Here is a 21136-nt window from a genome sequence, read left to right on the forward strand (position 1 = left end):
GAACCTTTTTGCAAAATTTAAGATTCTAGATTTAGCTATGCTATATATATGGGCCAGTCAATCAATCTGCATCCCCTTTTATATAATATAGATTAGACTGCGGATCTATGACAACCATTTGCAAAATTGCAAGCGTACGCAACCCAAGCTCAAACCATGTCTACACGTTTGGACTTACGGGCACTTGCTGTGGTTTGTCAAGCGTGTAAATCCGGCATACAAAAAAAAAAATGATCACACATCTACAGGTTGTATACAATTTGTGACATGCCAACTTTTAGGATACCTTTAACACTCGAATCTCTTCGTTATAAATATAAAATTATAAAACATGGCTGTTCATAGCACATTAAAATAGAAGAAAATGAAGGGTTTGACTAAGAAACTATAAGGCAAGTTGAGATTGTAGAGCGATATGCAAATACATAGTTTGGATCCTCAAGTGAAAACTTAACAGAGAAAAAGCCAGTGAACATTTATCTATATTTCACTCGAGTGTACAAATTGAGATTATTTATAAAACTTATGCTAATTTTGAAATATAATAATGTAATGGGTGTTTATGTGGCCAGCACTTACAGATGGTAAAACTTAAGGTGGTAGTGTACACTGATGTCTTCGTTTACTTCATTAGTATATCAGGGTAGATTCTGAAGCGCCCTACTCTATTATCTTTATAACTAAAACTTTAATGTTTAACAGAGACATCTTTTTAGTGAACTAGTATGAACTATATTTATAACGGATTTGTGAACCCTCAAAATAATGATAGGGACAACAACAGGCCATCGTCCATTAAACAAACATTTGTACACAATAGGAGCCACAGACAGCCCTCTATGTCGAGGTTGTTTCGACGCCGAAGAAACGGCTGCTCATGTAATCCTGGAATGTGAAGCTGTGGCCCATCAACGTTTAGAAATCCTCGGAACGGTGAGGTCGCTCCGTGAGGCCTGTAAAGAACCCAGGAAGCTTCTGTGCTTCTGGGCGGAGCTAGGTTGGCTTTACTAGCCGCGACTCATACGCACAATGGCCCAAATGAGAGGCTAAGCGCGGAAAATAGAGTCTTTCACATTCATATTCAACAAATTTGTGTTGGAATTACTTTTTACCTTATGGTCTATAATTTTCGTTATCAATTTAAAATTTTACTTTTGGCGCTACATATAAGGAATGGAGTTTCAGAATCAACCCTATTATCAATATAGTTTGTCGGGTTGTACACGAATTATTTTCAAATAATATAAAACAGTGTTGATGTCTGTCTGTTTCTCTACTCACTGCTAAAAATCACGATTTTAATGAAAATACGATGCGAGACGCTGTGACGCTAAGCGTTAAAAGCCCCCTGAAGAAGACTTCCGGATGAAGTCGAAACAAATGAAATGACAAAAATACAATGAGTTCATTAATTTCCCATATATAGACATTGATTTTAATGAAGTTTTTTAAAAGTTATATATGTATACATAGGTATCATGGGCGAAACAGTATACTTTGATTGATTTTAATGAAGTTTTTTTAAAAGGTATATATGTATAAGGTATCATGGGCGAAACAGACCACTTTGTTATGTCTATGGTACTGCTCGTGTCTATAGGCGACGGTTAACACTTTCCATTAGGTAAGCCGTCAGCTTGTTTGCCATTCTAAGTTGCATAAAAAAAAAAATGAAAATTATACCCTAACCTGTATTCGTGCGAAGCTGGGGCAGTATAATATGCGGTTAAATAAAGTATTCACTTAATTCAGCATGAGTCAGCGGTAGAATCACGAAAAAAAAAAACTTTCCATGCATGCATAAATGCACGAATTAAAATTATTATTATTATTATTCGATACATGTCAAAACCCAATAAACTATATTGTGTACTAAACGAGAAAGCTTCACTATTGAAGAGTACAAACGGAAATACAGTTTAATGACTATACAACATACCAAGTACGTATCACCATGCCTTGAAGCGTCCACTTATTCACTGGAGTCACAATTTTTAATGTGTTATGAACAATTACAATGGTCTATCTCACACACCCCGGTTGGGTAGTGATTTCACTTTGTAGATGCGAACGAGCCAGTGCTCGGTCGTGTACGCCTCCTCTAGAACGTCCAAGTTGAAGTCTTTGTTCCCGATCTCGGCGCCGCGGACGCGGTCGAAGCCCGGCGGTCGGCCTGTACAGTGATATTTATTTATTTAATTTAGTAACATGTCTAGATAACAGTTACCATTTTATTTATTTATTTATTCATTAAAACAAATATGTGTACATGGCGGACTTGATGCTAAAGGCATTTTCTTCCAGTCAACTATAGGAAAGTGTCAGAATACTCGAATGCGGTATGAGTAATTTTGAAATACTGAAATTACATATATAAACGAATCAATAAATAATAAATATACATAATTAAAATACTATACTATACACGAAAATCAGAATAATGTATAGTTATATATACCTATATAAATATATATTTATATATTTGGTATAAGGTAGTGATATCACAAAGCAAGCTGTGTGACGTGTACGCACCGCCCTCGGTGTAGACGAGGCCGAACTTGTAGTAGCTCATCTTGTACATGAGGCAGTTGAGCAGCGTGCTGGAGCCGTCGCCGTCGACGCGGAACTCGCCGGCGGCCGTGTAGTAGTCCGCCTCGCGGATGTGTGCGCCACGCTCTGTGCTGCCGCCGATGCGCACCATCCACAGGAACTTGTTGATATCTGACAATATGCAATAGGCATTTATATACTAGCTTTACCGGCAACTTTGTATGTTTTCGGAAGTATGTAATCACTAGATGGCGTATCAATATAATCGTAAAGAAAACTTTAAGTTATACTTTTAGGAACATAATTATAAAAATTGCATTAGTTAGTAATGGAGACTGAGAATCCCATTGCTACCAATATACCCAACCAGGTCGACCTCCTCGCGGTTCTCCCTGGAAACTATCATGATTAATTCCTGATGAATTCATCATGATGGGCTAACTGGCTTGTTTTCATCCTCATCGATCAGTCTTCACTGGTGCTCCGCCAGCGTATCCCATTAGCGCAAGCGGAGTTACCACTCCATTTTCATCCAATAAAAAAAAATAACTCACCGTCGGACGAGTAGCCGACCAGCCCGCCGAATATGACGAGCACGTAGTCCACGTCTAGCTCTCGCATGATCTCGTAGGCGCGCTCCTCGCTGGAGGCCATGGCCTGTCCCACGCGCGATATGTGCGTGTTGTTCCACGTGTTGTTATCCACTATCACGGTGCGGTTTGCCATCGCCGTTATCTGGTAGCCGTAGTCCCACCATGACATCACCTTTGCATCCTGCAAAATTGAGTACCATATGCTTGTTACTACTACGTACAGTATTATGTTATTTGAGAACAAATGGTCGTGGTGCTGTTATATGCACTTTCTCCCACGCACAACCACTCTTTGGAATCAACTTCCAGCAGCAGTATTTCCGAACCGATACGACAACATAACCTTCAAGAAAAGAGCGTATTCCTTTTTAAAAGGCCGGCAGCACACCTGCAATGCCGTAGGTGTTGTGGGTGACCATGGGCGGCGGTAGTCACTTACCATCAGGTGAGCCGCATGCTAGTTTGCCCCCTGTGTTGTAAAAAAAAATGTGACGTTTATTTTGACAGATATACGCTTTTAGCTGTTAAGAACTTTCACCTTCTTTGCTGCGCTATTTACGTCTGTTTTGCAGATTCAATACAAAATTGACTTATAGCAGTTAATGCGTACTTATAGACATAAAAATCTGAAAGTGAAGCCTTATCGTTTAGCCCAGGGTTTTTTTTTGATAGGTGAAAATGGAATGGTAACCCCGCCTGCGCTAACGGGATACGCTGGCGGAGCACCAGTAAAGGGTGATAGATGAGAATGAAAACAGGCCAGTTAGCACATCATGATGAAATTTATCAGGAATTAACCATGACAGTTTCCAAGGAGAACCGCGAGGAGGTCGACCTGGTTGCAGGTGCAAACTAATTAAAAAGGAATTTAGCATTTAACAAACTTTTTTGCCTACTTAATGCAGTGTATTGAATTTGCTCTAATAAACAATGTTGACAATGCGCACCTCAGCGGTGTTCATCTTGAGCCAGGTGTATGCCTCGCGGAAGTCGTCGAAGATGATCCTGGCGCCGTCGTGCGCACGCGCAGACAGCACGATGGACGGCGATGAGTACGCTTCCGATGTCACCCACGTGCAGTGGAACACGTACGAGATCAGCAAGCAACCCAACACGCATACGAACAGCGCGCCCACCTGTACACGATAAACCACCGTATTTACATATATGTTAAAGTTTAAATTGTATTGCGATATTAGTTGAACGGAATTAATTTCTAGAAACTGCTTTCTATATTGAAATTATGATTAGATTATGAAGTATATAGTTTCATCACCTTTCTGTCCTTATCCCAATAATATAAATTTTGGGGTCAGCGTAATATGTTTTTATCCATATTACTCCAAGGTTTTGGCTTTCAGTTTTATGACTAGTCACCTGCCTGACATTAATCCTCCTTAAACTATATAGATTGGTTATTTAAAAAAGAAAAAACATAATAACATAAATATTAGAGTGAGATAGACATGTGGACCATTCTCACTTATACAATATAAGCTCGAAGCGGATTTGGTGGAATTATAAATAAAATAAATTCTTATATTTTGAAGTTTAAAAGAATACCCGGTTGAAGTACGCTGTTTCCCAATATTTATACTTTAAACATTTATCTGTTTAAATGTCATATTGTAGAACTATCAGAAATACTTTATAGAAAGATTAAAGACAATTCAGTATCACAATATGATCATGACGAAACCGCGGGATACAGCTAGTATACGATACACACCTCAGATCGGAACACAAGATTGTTCTCATGTTTCTTCTTCTTCTCATGCTTCTCCACTTTCGGCTCTATGTCCTTCACGTGCAAGCTGAGCAGACTGGACGCGGCCACACCTGACACTATGCACATGACCGGCGCCAGCACAAGCATCAAACGAACCATCACACCCTGGTGGTCAGACGTGAACAGAGCTCTGAGTATACTGGTGATTGGTAGTTGAAGTTATATGTTGGAACAGTATAATCAGCGATCAAAGTGTAATTGGTCATTGCGCGGAGTCAACGGAGAGTGCTCGACGTTGTCTTCGACGCGCTCAAGCTTTGATTGTCATCATAACAGTATACAGAATTTCAAATAATAATGTCTATTAACACTCTACTTTAGAGCATAGACAATAGAATTTAATTTAGAACATTGTACAGAAGATTTTTTCTGTAAATATGAATGTCCAATTAAAAAAGACCTATCAAGCTGTACTTTACGATAAGCCTGACTGATTCTTATAAAAGAATTAATAGTTTTTAAGTTCAGTTAAACATTTCTTACTTACAAAACTGTATTTCGTTAGTCATTTTCTAGAGATGATCCTATTAATATAATACCATCAATATTATATTAAAATAATTAAATATAAAATAATAATATAATAAAAATATAATAAAATATAAAATTAATATAATACATCCAAAAGTTTGTAAGGATGGGCGGATGTCATGTAAAAACTACTGAATGGATTCAAATAAAATTTAGTACATAGATAGGTATATAACCTATCTATGTATGTATGTGTGTGTATGTATTTTATTTAATAACTTAGCACATGTGTGCTTACTAATTAACGCGGGCGAATCCGCGGGATACAACTAACATAAAATATTTATACAAACATGAATTCTAAAATATGTCCGTGTTGTAATAGTTATTTCAATGTAATATTCACAAAATAAAATTTAATGCCATATGAAAATGTCTATTGAATTTTCATTTAATACATGCGACAATTAGTTTAACAACTTGTTAGCAAGGGATGGCTTATCTCTGAAAGAGATCTCTTCCAGCCAACCCAGTGTAGTTAGAGAGAAAATGATTTAATTTGGGTAATTCAGTGCAGGAAAGGTACCGGTGAAAATAATGTAAATACAACAAAGAAACACAAATTGTGAATAAATAAATAAGTAAATAAATAAATAAAAATATGTATAAGTGCATAGAATTATCATGTACAATTGGTTAAAAATTTATTTATTGAAACTTTATTGACCAATAAAATGTGGTACAAAATGTATACTTAATGTTATAGGCATTCCTCTATCAGCCAACCTTTAAGATGTGCAGAGATATTCGATGGCGGTTAAAAAATATATAAAGTTCATTGCCCCGTCATAAGAGTATATAAATAGGTGTATAAATATTATTATAAATTTTGATTGTAAAATGTCGACTTACAGCAAAGTATATACTGAGCACTCCATACAGTATGATGAATATGTTCGCGTCCGTCAGCTTGCTGAAGCAGAAGTACAGCCCGGCGGGGAACAGGAACACCAGCACTTGCAGGTCGAAGTAGAAGGACGACCACGACGTAGGCTGGTGCTCCGATACGGATGCTGCAAAATGAAGTGTTTAAAGAGGATGGGAAGAGGTTTTTTATGGATGATAATGGAATAATAACTACGCCTGCGCTCGGTATACGCTGGCGGAGTACCAGTAAAGGATGAAAGGTGAGGCTGAAACCAGGTCAGTTGGTCCATCATGATGAGTTCAACATAATTGTGGAATTAATCAAGATGGACTACAATAACTTCCAGGTAGAACCGCGTGGAGGTCGATCTGTCTAGAAAAGGTATTGCTAGAAAAGGGGATTATCGTCCCCAATACTAACAATTTCTTTCCCTCCATATGCCATATCAGATTGATCTCAACACAGTCTTCTTTGGAAATCATACAGTCATGATACCCCTCATGTGTTGCTATTCCTGAGAACTACATGTTGTCTCCATACCCTGTAATTTGATTGCTGTATTTTATATTTCAGTGGATGCAGGTGGTTCGGGTATGTATTCAGGCAGAAAACTTGTGAAAAGTCTTCCTTTCTCTACAGTACATATAATTGATATTTTTTATGTACAAAAATATGGACATATAATAAAATGTCACCTACCAATAATTGGAATGTGGTTTTTGGCATACGACGGATCAAGTAGAGAGTAGAATCTTCCAGTCCATGGTGAAATTTTTCCTGTAAGTAAACAATGCTCAATTTCATATCAAGGTCTTACTAAAGAATGCAACGCTAAAGTAAGCTTATTACATTTACGTTATAGTCGAAATTTTATTGCAGGGGATTCCTAACATAATCTATACCAAATATAAATATTAAAAAAAAACATCTTTACGCCCTACTCTCAACCACCTTTCTCTCGTATGTGTCACAAACGTAGTTGCACGGATCAACAAGTATATTTACCTATGCTGTATGAATTTTATTACAATTAATTACTACGTAAAATAATGGACGCCTCCTAGTAAAACAAATAAGGAAATATACTATAAATAATAAATTCCAGTAAAACAGCATGAAGGTAGGTGATACCTGTAAGCGTGAGAGCGAGCGCGGCGCTGCCGAGCGTGGCGAGCAGCGCGAACACGAGCGAACGGAACAGCACCTCGAAGTTGGCGGGCGATAGTCTCGCGCGCAGGTACTGTGTAAACGCCACCAGCTGACATAGGCCGAACGTGCCCAGCGCCTGCGCACACAAGGTTTCTGTCATAACCCGCACAGTGTTACCGTATTATATACATCCCATAAAAGTTAAAAATATTCATTCAGTGATCCTATGCGAACGCCCCTTCCCAAAACTTGGTACAAAATGAAGAAAGCCGGGGGAGAATAATATAGAGTATATTGCTTTCCCCCGGCTTCTATCAGATCGACTTACATGTGGTTCCTCCTGGAAACCATCGTTAATCGGCTAATTGACTCGACTTTTTATTCTCACCTATCATCTCTCACTGATGCTCCGCCAGCATATCTCGTTAGCGCAGGCGGAGTTACCATACCATTTTCACCCATAAAAAAAAAGTACTCCACGGGGGGGAAGAGATTGTTAGTAATGCAATCTACTAGTCTCCTTACTAGTAATATACTCTAGGTCGACCTTCCTATGGTATCCCCTGGAATGCATCGTATTCAATTCTAGGTGTATTTATTTATAACAATAGGCTAACTGACTTGCCTTTTAATTATCAGCGCAGCGTATATCTATAGCGTAGGCGGTGTTTCTTTGATGGGTGAAATGTAAGGTAGCCCCGCCTACGCTAACGGGATACGCTGGCGCAGCACCAGTGAAGGGTGATAGATGAGAATGAAAACAGGCCAGTTAGCCCATCATGATGAATTCATCAGGAATTAATCATGATAGTTTCCAGGGAGAACCGCGACGTCGAGGAACGAGGAGGACCTGGTTAGGTATATTGCTAGCAATGGGATTCTCAGTCTCCATTACTATAAATCCCTTTCCCCTCGCGCAGGCGGTGTTACCATTCTATTAAAAAGAGAATCAGTAGCGCAATGGCGTTATCATTTAATTGTATCCATTAAAAGTCCTCAAGAGTGGCTTACACCACTCACCAGCATATGTTCCGAGCTTTGCACGGGCTGGAAGCCGACGAATGGTATCTGCATGGAGAGGATGGTGCCTACGCAGTACAGCGTGCTGTACGCGACGTACACGCGCGCCGAGAACCGGCCCAGCAGCATGAGCGCCAGCACGTGAAGCGGCATCAGGTTGATGAGGAACACGTAGCCACCCCACGAGGACACCTAGTGAGAAAAAAAAATATCACAAATTGTCAAAACAAGGTCTTATTATTATTATTTAATTGTATTATATCTTTTTTTTTAAAGGACTCTATTTTCCACGCTTAGCCTCTCATTTGGGCCGTTGTGCGTATGAGTCGTGGCTAGTACAGCCAACCTAGCTCCGCCCAGAAGCACAGAAGCTTTCTGGTATCTTCACAGGCCTCACGGAGCGACTTCACCGTTCCGAGGATTTCTTAACGTTGATGGGCCACAGCTTCACATTCCAGGATTACATGAGCAGCCGTTTCTTCATCGTCGAAACAACCTCGACATAGAGGGCTGTCTGTGGCTCCTATTGTGTATAAATGTTTGTTTAATGGACAATGGCCCGTTATCCCTATATGGTCCCTATCATTATTTTGAGGTTTTTTCAAGTTTTGTATAGAAAGTAAATAATAACAATATAAGTAATATAAAAATGTATGAAAGTGCAAAAGCCAACAAGTCATATAAAAAATGTTGGTGTGAAGCTTTCATCTAAATGTTCTATGATTAACGTTCAGATCACTGCATAGAAGCTGTGATCATGTTACTTGAAAATTTTTAATTGTCAATCAATAGAAATTATTTTCAATCATTTATCTTCATTAAACAAAATCAATGCGAATCATCATCATCATCATTTTGGCCATTACCTGTCCACTGTTGAATAAAGCACCTTTACAAATGTAAAATATTATTGTACACTAGCGGCCCGTCCCGGCGTCGCACGGGTGGACATTTTTACATTTTAAAAAGTGGCCATTAAGGCTGCACACGCGACGGAAGCTTGAAAATGGAGTAACTTCTCCCGTTTTCTCAACATTTCCCTTGACTGCTCTGCTCCTATTGATCGTAGCGTGATGAAAAGTATACTATAACCTGCCCAGGAGTATGAAGAATAATTGTACCAAGTTTCGTTAAAATCCGTCGAGTAGTTTTTGTTTCTATAACGAACATACAAACAGACAGACAAAAATTTTACTGATTGCATTTTTGGCATCAGTATCGATCACTAATCACCCCCTGATAGTTATTTTGGAAATATATTTCATGTACAGAATTGACCTCTATATAGATTTATTATAAGTATAGATAATAATTTGAAGAGACTAACTGTTGAGTTTCTTGAGGGTTCTTCTCAGCAGATAACAACAGTAATGACAAAGGCTACATCAATTTACAATATATGTAATTTAACCACGAACGGCTAAGCTTAGCAACACTTACTTATGTCTTACTCTTAAAATGTGAAATGACTTCCTCTTATGTTGAAATATTTTTCCTCGAAATTACGATCTTAGGGTCTTTAAAAGACGCACACAAAAGCAGCTAGGAAGCCAACACAGCGAGGTCAAGTGGTGAGTTAGGTTCACCAAGCTGACGGGATAATCCTGTTCGTGGAATATGCACGGAAACTTACTTCTGCAGATGTTTATTGTACCACAACAAGACGAGTTTTGTAAAAAAAAAAAAAAAAAATACACACACACATGTGCAGACACATTCACATATACCCAAAAAAACATGACCAGGCCAGTAAGGTAGAAAGTGTTTAGTTTATTTGTTTAGTAAACTCACCATGTAGAAATAAGCAAGAGCAGTCATGGTCGCCCAAAGTATGGTGCCGGTGTTGATTGCTTTGATCCAGAAGTAGTAAGTGAGCAGCATGCAGAATATCGCTATACCCTCGTTGTCGTAGCTGCCAGCGACCGACCGGCTGATGTAACCTGGTACTATGGCGATCATCGCAGCTGCCACTAGCCCTGCACCTTCATCCTGCAGAGGGTAACATCATCTTACTAATATATAAGAACAATTTATATGAGAGATCTTAATAAGACTAAGTCCCCAAGATACAGGTCTGATCTAGTTTGGGGACTGATGGTAATGCAGGTATATCCTCGTTGAATATAAATTGTAAAAATTGAAAATTGTACCTTATGCAACTGTATCTTTCTTGAATAAAAATTATTATTATTATTAAAAAAAAAAAATGAATAATATTTACAATTTATAATAATATAAATAAATTAATACCTTTAAATTATTTAAATAATATTGTAACATACAAATAATTTTACACACTCTCCCACACACATTTCAAATTTCTGGCATTATTTCACAATTTTCATTATTGCCAATTGTTATAATTAGATAACTAACTTTATATAAAATCAATATTCTATATGTAGCACTAAAAATTTTGAACTAACATTATCTATGTAATGAGGGTGAGCGCTGTTGTCTAACAGGTTTTAAAATTTGAATATGCTGATCAAATGTACAAATGAAGTTTTGTATTTCCTACTTTTGAAATCATACATAGGAAGTAGTGAACAAAAAGCTAGTTTAAGGGGCACCAGTGTTTTTAATGAATGATAACAGAATGGTAATCCCATCTGTGTTATCAGTATACACTGGCAGGCACCAGTGAGGATGAAAAGGCAGGTTAGTTGGCCCATTTGTGATAAACTCCACAAGAATTAACCACAATGTTTTCCAGGGGGACCGCATAGACATCGACCTGATACGGTATATTGATAACAATTGGGACAAACCTCCCTATTTATTAACAATCCCTTCCCCCCAGGGGAAGGGATTATTAGTAATGGGGGACTAGTGAGGTATGGTAGGTGAGGATAAAGTAGGTCAGTTGGCCCGTCATGACAAATTCAACATTTATTAACCATGATGGGAGCAACCGCATGGAGGTTGACCTGTTTTTTTTTTGTGGGTGAAAATGGAATAGTAACCCCACCTGCGCTAAATTAATCAGGAATTAACCATGATAGTTTCCAGGGGGAATCGCGAGGAGGTCAACTTGGTTGGGTATATTGCTAGCAATGGGATTCTTAGTCTCCATTACTAATAATCCCTTTCCCCCCAGGTTGACCTGTTAGGGTTCATTAGTAACAAGGAGGCACTTTAATAATTCATTACTAACAACTCCTTCCTCCTTATTAACATAACATTTGGATCATAAAATTAAACTTAATGATATTTTACAAACCTTGAGCTCCTTGGTGAGTAGGTATGTAACCAGTGTGGTGAGAGAAGAGAAGAATGGCGCCAGGAACACACACACATTCCTGATATCGATGGTGATGTTCAGGAACTGCATAATGTTGTATAATGTGGCAGAGGTCACCATTAGGCCAGGGTATATGGTTCCTGTTGGAAAGAAACTTTTTATAGTTCATACAAGGAACATATTAATAAGACAATAATTTCTAATTGGAAAATGTTGTGAAACTATTATTTATCCATTCTTTTTTTATCGAAAGAAATAAATCAGTTATTTATTTACTTATCCATTCCTTTTATTATAGTTTTTTGTTAAGTTTACAAGTAAATTTATAGGATTTTTTTTTATTAACTTTAATAAATGTGTAAACATTCATAATATGTAAAGTATTACCTCCAATGATACGTCCAAGTGGGTACCATGCTCGATCATCAAACCAGTTGTGAAACTTATAAAATCCCTCTTGTGTGAGAAAACGAGTTGTTCTATAGTTGAAGTATGGATCAAACTCATGGATGACACTCTCGAAACGTAGGACAGAGAATAATCGTGTTGCAAATGCTGAAAATAAAGAGATATATGAAATATTTGTTTTATAAAATTAATAATATTTTAAATAGTAATCAGAGATATGAGCGTAAATAATAAATTATCCCACTTATACTACTATAAATAATGTTTAACTTTTTTTTTCTTTTACAACCTAGAATGGCAAACAAGCTGACAGCCCACCAGATGGAAAGTGGTAACAGTCGCCTATAGACATGATCAGTACCATGGACATAACAGAGTATACTGTCTTGCCCGTGATACCCCCCATGGCTGAGGACTCGGATGTTATTCCTCTGTACCCTGTAAATTCACACCATATCCCACCCTTCAAACTATTATGGATGTTTCGTTACTTTTTTTTTTAATACTCCAATTAAATAAGTCTTTGAAAGACTACATAAAAACTATGATTGTTAGTATTTTGGTCTAAATCAAAATACACATATGGGTTGCATTATTGACATTTAAGGGATTTATTCCAATTAGAATATTATATTTTCAAAATATGAAAGACTGAATGAAAGATATGAAAGTTATGTATAAGCAACACAATGCATCAAAATTGCCCTCAAAAAATAAGAAAAGGTCGGAAGGTTGATTACATTTTGAAGTCCTAAATAAAGTTTAAAATTAGTATGGGTAATATTTTTGTTCATAATCTAAACTAGTATTATAAAGAGGAAATATTTGATTGTTTGTAGTAGACAATTCCAAAAATAATTAATTTTTAAAATACTTATTGTTATTAACATGGGCTGTACTATATTTAAAAAATGTTTAAAGCATTGTAGAAAAGAGGGTGCTAATTTATCTTTGTGTTGATTTTAATCATTGAGCATTAATTAATATTAAGAGTGATTTTTCATTTTAAACAAAAATTCAGTATTGCAACTCAATTTTTATATCACAAAGTAATAAATATTTCAGCTAGTAATAAAATTATTTAACATATCTAAGTAAGAAAAAACAGAAGTATTTACTATACATAAGTGTGTAAACAATTTATTATTATTTTATTTAGTTTTATTTTAGAATTTTCAAAAATGATCTACATATTTTTATTTAACTCCTCGAGTGTTTATGCATCATGTGCTGTACTGAACAAAAATGTGGTACAGCACACTAACGCAACAGCATCTGTTGTATAACTCAAATTTGCAGCACCATTTTAATTACATTTATGTAGGTCATTAATTTAGATAGGTAATAAACCTATTTATATATAACCTCTAATCGAAATTTGGTAATTTAAAAAATGGGTGACACAGTCAGTGTAGCAAGCTAGCCTAGAGCCAATCACTCCACGGGTTAAAGAAAATCAAAGCTTTTAAAAGTATATTATTATTTTCCTGTTCATTTTAATTATCCACCTTGATCATCCTTAAATTTGAAATCCTTAAATTTAAAACAAAAAATTATTTACATATGTACAGTGAAGTACCTACCCAAGTTTATTTAGCAGTATTCAGGCATATAAGTGGTATTTATTAATGGTAGCTACTTTACCTATATTATACTACTGTGAATAATTGATAGACATAACACGAGTTTTAAACTCATAAAATATTATTGTAATGGTAACGTTTACACTAAAAGTATAAAAACAGTATTTTATAGCTGAAGTCAGCAGTTTACGCAGCGGTATCTTATCATAAAAAACCACGTAGTCGTTGCTGTAAATGAAAAATATTCTGAATAGTGGAATAGTTACTGGATAGATTAAATCGTAGGAGATGTGTAGAATATTAGATTTTTAATTAAAAAAAGCTTACATAGGATTGCTGCCATTGATAAAACAGCTAACTTTAGAAATGTTAGTTGTTTATCGGACGAAAGATGAGGCAGTCTCGCCTTACTCTGGACCTCCGCCGTCATGTTTGTTGCTCGTTTGTAAATATTTTTAATGAAATTTTACATAGATAAACGTAGTAATAATTAATATATTATTATAATATATTCTTCACCGGCAACCTATTGAAAATTTTCTAACATCACCGCGAACAACTAGTTCGGCTTGACAATTTGACAGCTCACGAGCGGCGTGGCAGAGATTGTTGCTACTATATATTTTTAAAAATCATCTATTTACACTATAATACGATATTTCTACTAATAATTCTATCTCCACTGTACTAGTATACAAAATTAACCGCTTATTACCCTAAGACAGACTTAAATTTATAGTTGTTTGGTATCTTTGATACAAAACGATATAAACCGTAGGGAAATATTTGTTTAATTCAACTAAAAATGACGATACAGTGGTATTATAATAGATATTAATAGTTAGATATGTAATGTCACAATCTTAAATCAGTGATAGAATAAAAAAACAGTATTTGTAAAGAGTTTTGTATACCACAATCTTTGTACTTCAAAAAAATATCTATTTCTACTATAATTAGTGTGAGACAATATTATGTTTCACTGATCAAAAAAATTATATATTTATTTAGAGTAAAATATAGTCGAAATTGTATTCTTCCTGAAATAGAGTTAATAATTAAATAATATTTAATACAAAGAAATAAATTGTTAAGTTAAAGAAGTAGGAAGAAAAGAAGAAGTGATAACATACATACATACATATCTGTCACGCCTGTCTCCCATTAGGGTAGACAGAAACAATGGAACGCCAAATGCTTCGATTCAAACAAACCTCTTTCGCTTCTTCCACATTCATCAATCTTGTCATACACGTTCGCCGGTTACGGGTACTTTTAATTTGGCCCTTCTTCAGCACGTCGCCTATTTGGTCGACATACGTCCGTCTAGGGCGGCCCCTACTGACATCTCCATTCATTGTTGCTCGATAAATCTCTTTCGTAACTCTTCTTTCATCCATCCTCTCCAAATGACCAAACCAATGAACGACCAAGAAGTGATAAATGAATTATAATAAAGATATATATTTTTTTTTAAGTTAGAGCTAATAAAAAGTAATTAAAAATATCTTGTAAAGACAAAGGATCAATAAAATTCAAATAAGTAAACTATTTTTACCGGTTGGTAGCCAAAATTTAGATTAAATGATAGATTTTGAGTGTTGTACCATCTTATTACTACCATTTAAATAATCTATGATTACTAATTATAGTCTCTTAGTATAGTCATATGTTTAACTGTCATATTTTGACATGATTGACGTTTGGTATCATATTTGACATCTGTTGACTGAAAATTTCGCAAAACCAAAAATATTTCTTTTATCCATCCATACTCCTCCACTTTTATCTTCACTTTCTATTATATATATTCCCAAGATTTATTTAATATAATTGGCGGGTATTTACAATAAACACATTTTATAGCCACCGTACTTGTAATTACAATAGTTGGAAAATCAGATTTTTCCTTTCTTGCCGATCAGTGACTAATACAGTAATCGCTCCGAACAGGCTACGTATTCGGATATGACTATGTGTTAAGTGCTGTGGGGTCTAAGATATTGTACCTCGGCGTGTAATGTCAGACGGTGACCCATCACTTGAAGAGGACGTTCCGAAGCCTCTGTTGGAGAGAGCAGAGGAAAATGTGTTTACGCCGAAGATAGCTACTCCGATATATACTGGTGGAGTGAAGCTTCATCATAAAAGGTCTGACGCGGCGGAGACCGAGTCGTTCCTGAATGACTCGCAGCGTAACGATCTCGCCTTCAGACAGTTATTCCAGGATGGAGATGCGGAATTTCAACAGGTGAGTGCTTATATTATTTATATTGTGTAAAAATGAACTAAATTTTAGAGCAAGCTTAAGGAAAGACTCACAGATGATAAATTTTCTACATAAACTTTTTTTTACAGTACTTAAGTACTAGGTTCAATAAATACACTTTTGTAAGCTTTGTTTGTAGTTTTATCCATTCTTTATTAATAAGTTTAGTTCAGTCTACAGGTGTGGACAATTAATATCTAAAATAAGGATGATATTTGTTTTTATATATTTCCAATATATTCCTCTTAGTATATGGTATTGTCTATATTTACTTTTGTATTTAGCTGTGAATGAGTCAGATCGAATGTTAGATTCACATGTTAGTGTTACCTTAAACTCGATTATTTATGTTCATCAAATTGAGTTATGATTCTATTAATATCTATGATACAAATATTTTGAATACAAATTGAGGTAAACCACTAATGTCTATGGTACTCAACCATTGTTTCACAATATGTTTTTCAAGAAAAAAATAATTTATTTTTTAATAAATCAATGGTGGAGGTATTATAATGAATTTGTTCATAATAAACTATGTCTAATGTACAAGTATATTATCATGTTATTTAAAACCTATTATCTAATGGTACATACTGATAATGAGGGCACAATTGTTATAACACAGGGTATTTACAAACTTGTGAACCAAATTATTGTTGTGACTGTGTGGTATTTAATAATGAAGATTTATCAAATTAAAATAATCTGCAATAATGATATATAAAATATTCAGCAATGAAAGAAAGAAGAAAGAAATATTTATTGATACAATGTTGTTGAAATAATGCTAAATCATATGGAGTGGCATACCTAATTGTATTTTTTTTATGCATCTTAGAATGGCAAACAAGCAATGACATACCTGATGGAAAGTGGTAATTGTCAGGGGGAAAGGGATTGTTAGTAATGGAGACTGAGAATCCCATTGCTAGCCATGAGTAGTACCATTGTTACAGTGAAAATTAACTATAATCTCAATAGTTTTCCAAATACTATATAAAATAGTAGTTGCAAGTTTTAGTAAATCTGATTATACTGTTATTTTGATACTAGTGATCCAGCCTGGCTTTGTCACAAGTAGATAGAATTTTCAAGAATAATACTCATTGAACACTTCTCATTGGCAATAGAGTTGTCTGTAGGTTAAAGAAAATTTAAAATTGTTTGAGTTGTTTTTTAAATTTATCTATTTCAAACAAACAGTCAAATCTTTTATCTTTATAATATTATTACAGAAAAAGGCACACTGAGATTATTTATTATTGTGATTATTTATTATTGTGATAGATTGTTGATAATCATAATGAACAAATACAAACGTTATCACTTGAATGAATATAATGTGATTGAATGAAGTTCACACAGAGTGCAACAATGCGGAATGACCTTAACTGATCCTACATCAGATAAGTAGTTTATACATACTGTTAGGGGACTTATATATTTCTTATATGACTCATAGGAATATTAACAACATTTATTTATTTATTTAAATAACTAATTAAGTTAAAAAGAAAACAATTATGGTACAAAAGACAGACTATTAAGTCTACTTTAACAGTGTACTGACTTTGTACAAAAGTCTATTGCTTGGGTACCTCTGTCCCATTTGTGTTTCAACTGTGAAGCAGTTGTGTTTGCATGGCTGTGTTTCAGTTTGAAGGGTGGGATATGGCGTGAATTTACTGGGTACAGAGGAATAACACCTGAGTCCTCAGGAATGGCAACGCATGGGGGTATCATGGGCGAAACAGTATACTCTGTTATGTCCATGGTACTGCTCATGTCTATAGGTGACGGTTACCACTTTCCATCAGGTGGGCCGTCAGCTTGTTTGCCATTCTAAGTTGTATAAAAAAAAAACTGCTAGTAGCATTCTCTACCAGTTAACCTTTAATGTGAACAGTCAATCATGAATGCCATACTTTATTATTGGGATAGATAAAGAAAATAACAGTTGATAATGTATACCTATACACAATACATAATAAATTTATACTTTAGAATGCCACTACTTTATGATGAGATAAGTATAGGTAATATTTGGTTTTATTAATAATCCTTTTCCTATACATCAATATATGACTAATAACATATTTGATTGCTTCCTGCATCAAACTCAGTTATTTAAGTCTTTTAAAAATAAATTACATAAATATTATATTTATTTTTTTGATCCATACAATGTACAAGGTGTTGTGGTGTGACTCAAAAGAAAGTTCACATTTAAAAAATTTATAAAAAATTAAACAAGGAGTTTATTAAATTTTTTTTTATTACATATTAAAACACACTTTTTGGGAATTTATTTCTTGAAAATGATGTCGTCCGAGTGTAAACCGTTGTGTTTACAGCATTCATTTAATTGAGCTCTAAAATTTTCTATGACAGCTCAGCATGTATTGTCCATGATGGCTGCCATTTCGTGATGGATATTTCCTTTAAATTGTGCCAAGGAAGTCGGTTTGTTGGCATAAACTTTAGATTTGACGTAACCCCACAGGAAAAAGTCCATAGGGGTTAAATCGGGATTTCGTGGAGGCCAATTTATGTCACCTCTCCTGGATATCAATTTGCCAGAATAGTTGCGTTCACACAATAACCAAAGCAAATGTCACCTTTCTTTTGAGACACCCTGTAGTACCATATGATAATCTTAGAAAAAGTCATAATATTGAATAGATTTTTTTAGCCACATAACTAGTTAATAGCTAACATTGTGGAGATTTTTAGATTTATGTAGCAAATAAAATTTTCATTTGTTTTGCTGTTTCTGAAATTATTATCCTCTAGACTCAGATTTTGGAGTTCCAAATTTAAATCTATGTATGCATAAGCTGGTGATGATCAGTGGTCAAATAGATTTAAAAAGTAGTATTTATCAAGAATTATTAGTGATCTGCATTTGTAATCAATAGAAACAATACTCTATTTTTAGTTTTATGATAAACATAGATTGGCAAATAAGCTGATAAACCCACTTGATGGAAAGTAGCCACTTACAAAAATAAATAATAAATGAATAAAAAAATAAATAACGGCTACAGAAACCTAAATATCACTTAATTAGGTGACACATGTATAATTTATAGTTGTGACGATAAAAAGAGCTGGGAAGCCCTGACATCGTACAGATCGGCTTCTTGTAGCGTGTTACATCTATTGTTACTAAACCTATACCTACTGTACTGGGACCTTATTCACACGAGCGTTATTTTATTGCAAGTACAGTAATTTTTTTTGTACTACTATGTACTATATTATAGCAAACTATTTAATACCCCATCTTATAATAAAAAGTGGTAGACGCCGTTTCTTCACCTAATTTAGTCACACAATGTACTTCTACCTTATACCTTAGACAGTGCATTACAATGGTTCTAGTACCAGATTCTAGGCCAGATGCCTGGTATCGGGTTTTTCTTTTTAATTTTCTTACTATTGTACTGGTATATTGTGCTTTGTTTCTACAGTCACCTCTTACGACATCCTGGAGATAAAACATTGTGTACTATGTTCTGTTAGTGTAATAATAAATAAATTTATACTAATATTAAAAAGAAGAAAGATTCGATTGATTGTTTGTTTGTGATTCACAAACTATTCAACAAACGAAGGCTACAGTATCATCGAGTAACATATATTATTTTCGAAAATCATATCTATTTGTGCGGAGCGATTCCGCACGAATAGATATATAATAATTTAATAAACAGGAAAATCCTTCACCAGTTCTATGGATTTTGACTTATATACTATGCAGTATGTAATGCCTTTAATTGATTAATCTTGTCGAGGGTGTATTCCACTCAATTCAGTATATGATAAAAAGCATTGTGTCTAGAGAAGAGGGCAGTTAGTAATATTCCCTATTAATTGACCTAAATGTGGTTTCTCTAGTAATCAATGTGGTTACCTCCCGGTTATTAATACCTGGTGAAATGGCCATGATATGAATTCGCCAACTGATTTAACTTCATTCCTATAATTTCATCGTCTAATAGAGCTCCCCCGTTGTTCGCCAAAATTATAGAGATGTGCACAATTTCCTCTTAATTAATTAAAAAAAAAAAACACTGTACACTAGGGTTTATCGCCGTTTATTCGTCTTTGAATAGAAGTACCTATGAGTAGTCCATTAGATTCTAATTGGTTATACAAAGGTATAATTTTATATCAACATGAAAGATGCTGACCATTGTACATTTTCCTCTTTTAAAGGAATAGTGTTGTTTTCTCTATTATTCTATAAACATATTTCAAATGAAATCGTGTATTTTTTAAGGAAAATAACGTGAAGATAGATATAATATAGTGTTTTTTTTTTTTTCTATACAAGTGTGCAAGTTTTCATAGAAAAAGTGTAAAATAGACGACTCTAAATAGAAATCAATAAATAATTCATAATTTAGTGGTTTACTTAATACATTTCTGCAAATGATAAACATTTGACTTGTGTATTTGAAATTGTGTTGAACTTTTATTGCGTATTTTTAATTCTATTTTCAAAAGCTTTTGTATTTTTGATGGCTACATCACGAGTTTTCAACGTGAATACTGATAAATAATAGTTATGCGGCAAACAGTTATCTTTTATATTATACTAGTTTTTATCCGCGACTTCGTTCGCGTGACCGGGAATATTCGACGAACGACATAAATAGTGGCCTATATCCTACTCCATTCCAAATAGTACGTGTCTACCAAATTTTTAACAACCGTTAAGGCGCTATGAGGTAACAAACAAACTTAATTTCACATTTATTATATTAGTAAGGATTATAGTATATTTCAGATAATAAGGCTGTTCTCTGCTTAACTAGCTCCAATTGTTCTTGCAATCGATAGAGTTTACTGCCATGGTGGTCTTATATTCATTTTGTGAATTGAAGTTGCCATTTTACCTTAACGGAGCAAATTTCTACTAGTTATAAATTTATTAAATGTTGTCAATGTTGAGTACAAATCTACGGAATATCTTTTTTGAACTAGGTGTTATTTTGTGGAGTTCCATATCGCTGCTTATTTGATTAGAATTATGTTGTGAAATGTGTTTCACCACGTGCAAAAGTTCCGCAGTTTGGACGCCGAATAGTTAACACTAGGCTCCGAGCAACTATCTATTAATT

At 34.9% G+C, this 21136-nt stretch overlaps 2 protein-coding genes across 7 annotated transcripts in view; one reads left to right on the plus strand and one right to left on the minus strand.

Annotated features, from left to right (window-relative positions):
• Nucleotides 1-1247: 1247 nt before the first annotated feature.
• Nucleotides 1248-14326, minus strand: LOC113522501 (dolichyl-diphosphooligosaccharide--protein glycosyltransferase subunit STT3A). Its single transcript, XM_026908200.3, has 13 exons — nt 14063-14326; nt 12132-12299; nt 11724-11884; nt 10292-10489; nt 8501-8692; nt 7463-7616; nt 7031-7108; nt 6316-6476; nt 4873-5037; nt 4091-4279; nt 3105-3324; nt 2533-2721; nt 1248-2173 (listed from the first exon to the last, which is right to left on the minus strand). The coding sequence occupies exons 1-13, from the start codon at nt 14163-14165 to the stop codon at nt 2028-2030; spliced, it is 2124 nt and encodes a 707-aa protein (XP_026764001.1). The 5' UTR covers nt 14166-14326; the 3' UTR covers nt 1248-2027.
• A 1112-nt stretch (nt 14327-15438) lies between these two features.
• Nucleotides 15439-21136, plus strand: part of LOC113523070 (anoctamin-1-like) — a 54467-nt gene continuing 48769 nt past the window's right edge. For 4 of the 6 annotated variants that reach the window (XM_052897949.1, XM_052897952.1, XM_052897953.1 and 1 more), the window contains exon 1: nt 15439-15986. In XM_052897949.1, coding sequence (XP_052753909.1) covers nt 15756-15986 — 231 coding nt within the window. In that variant the 5' untranslated portion in view covers nt 15439-15755. The remainder of the gene's footprint in view (nt 15987-21136) is intronic. The other 2 variants (XM_052897955.1, XM_052897957.1) reach the window with 2 other exon arrangements.

Source organism: Galleria mellonella, unplaced genomic scaffold (assembly GCF_026898425.1).
Source record: "Galleria mellonella isolate WM207_F2 unplaced genomic scaffold, CSIRO_AGI_GalMel_v1 utg38, whole genome shotgun sequence".
Taxonomy (NCBI): Eukaryota; Metazoa; Arthropoda; class Insecta; order Lepidoptera; family Pyralidae; genus Galleria; species Galleria mellonella.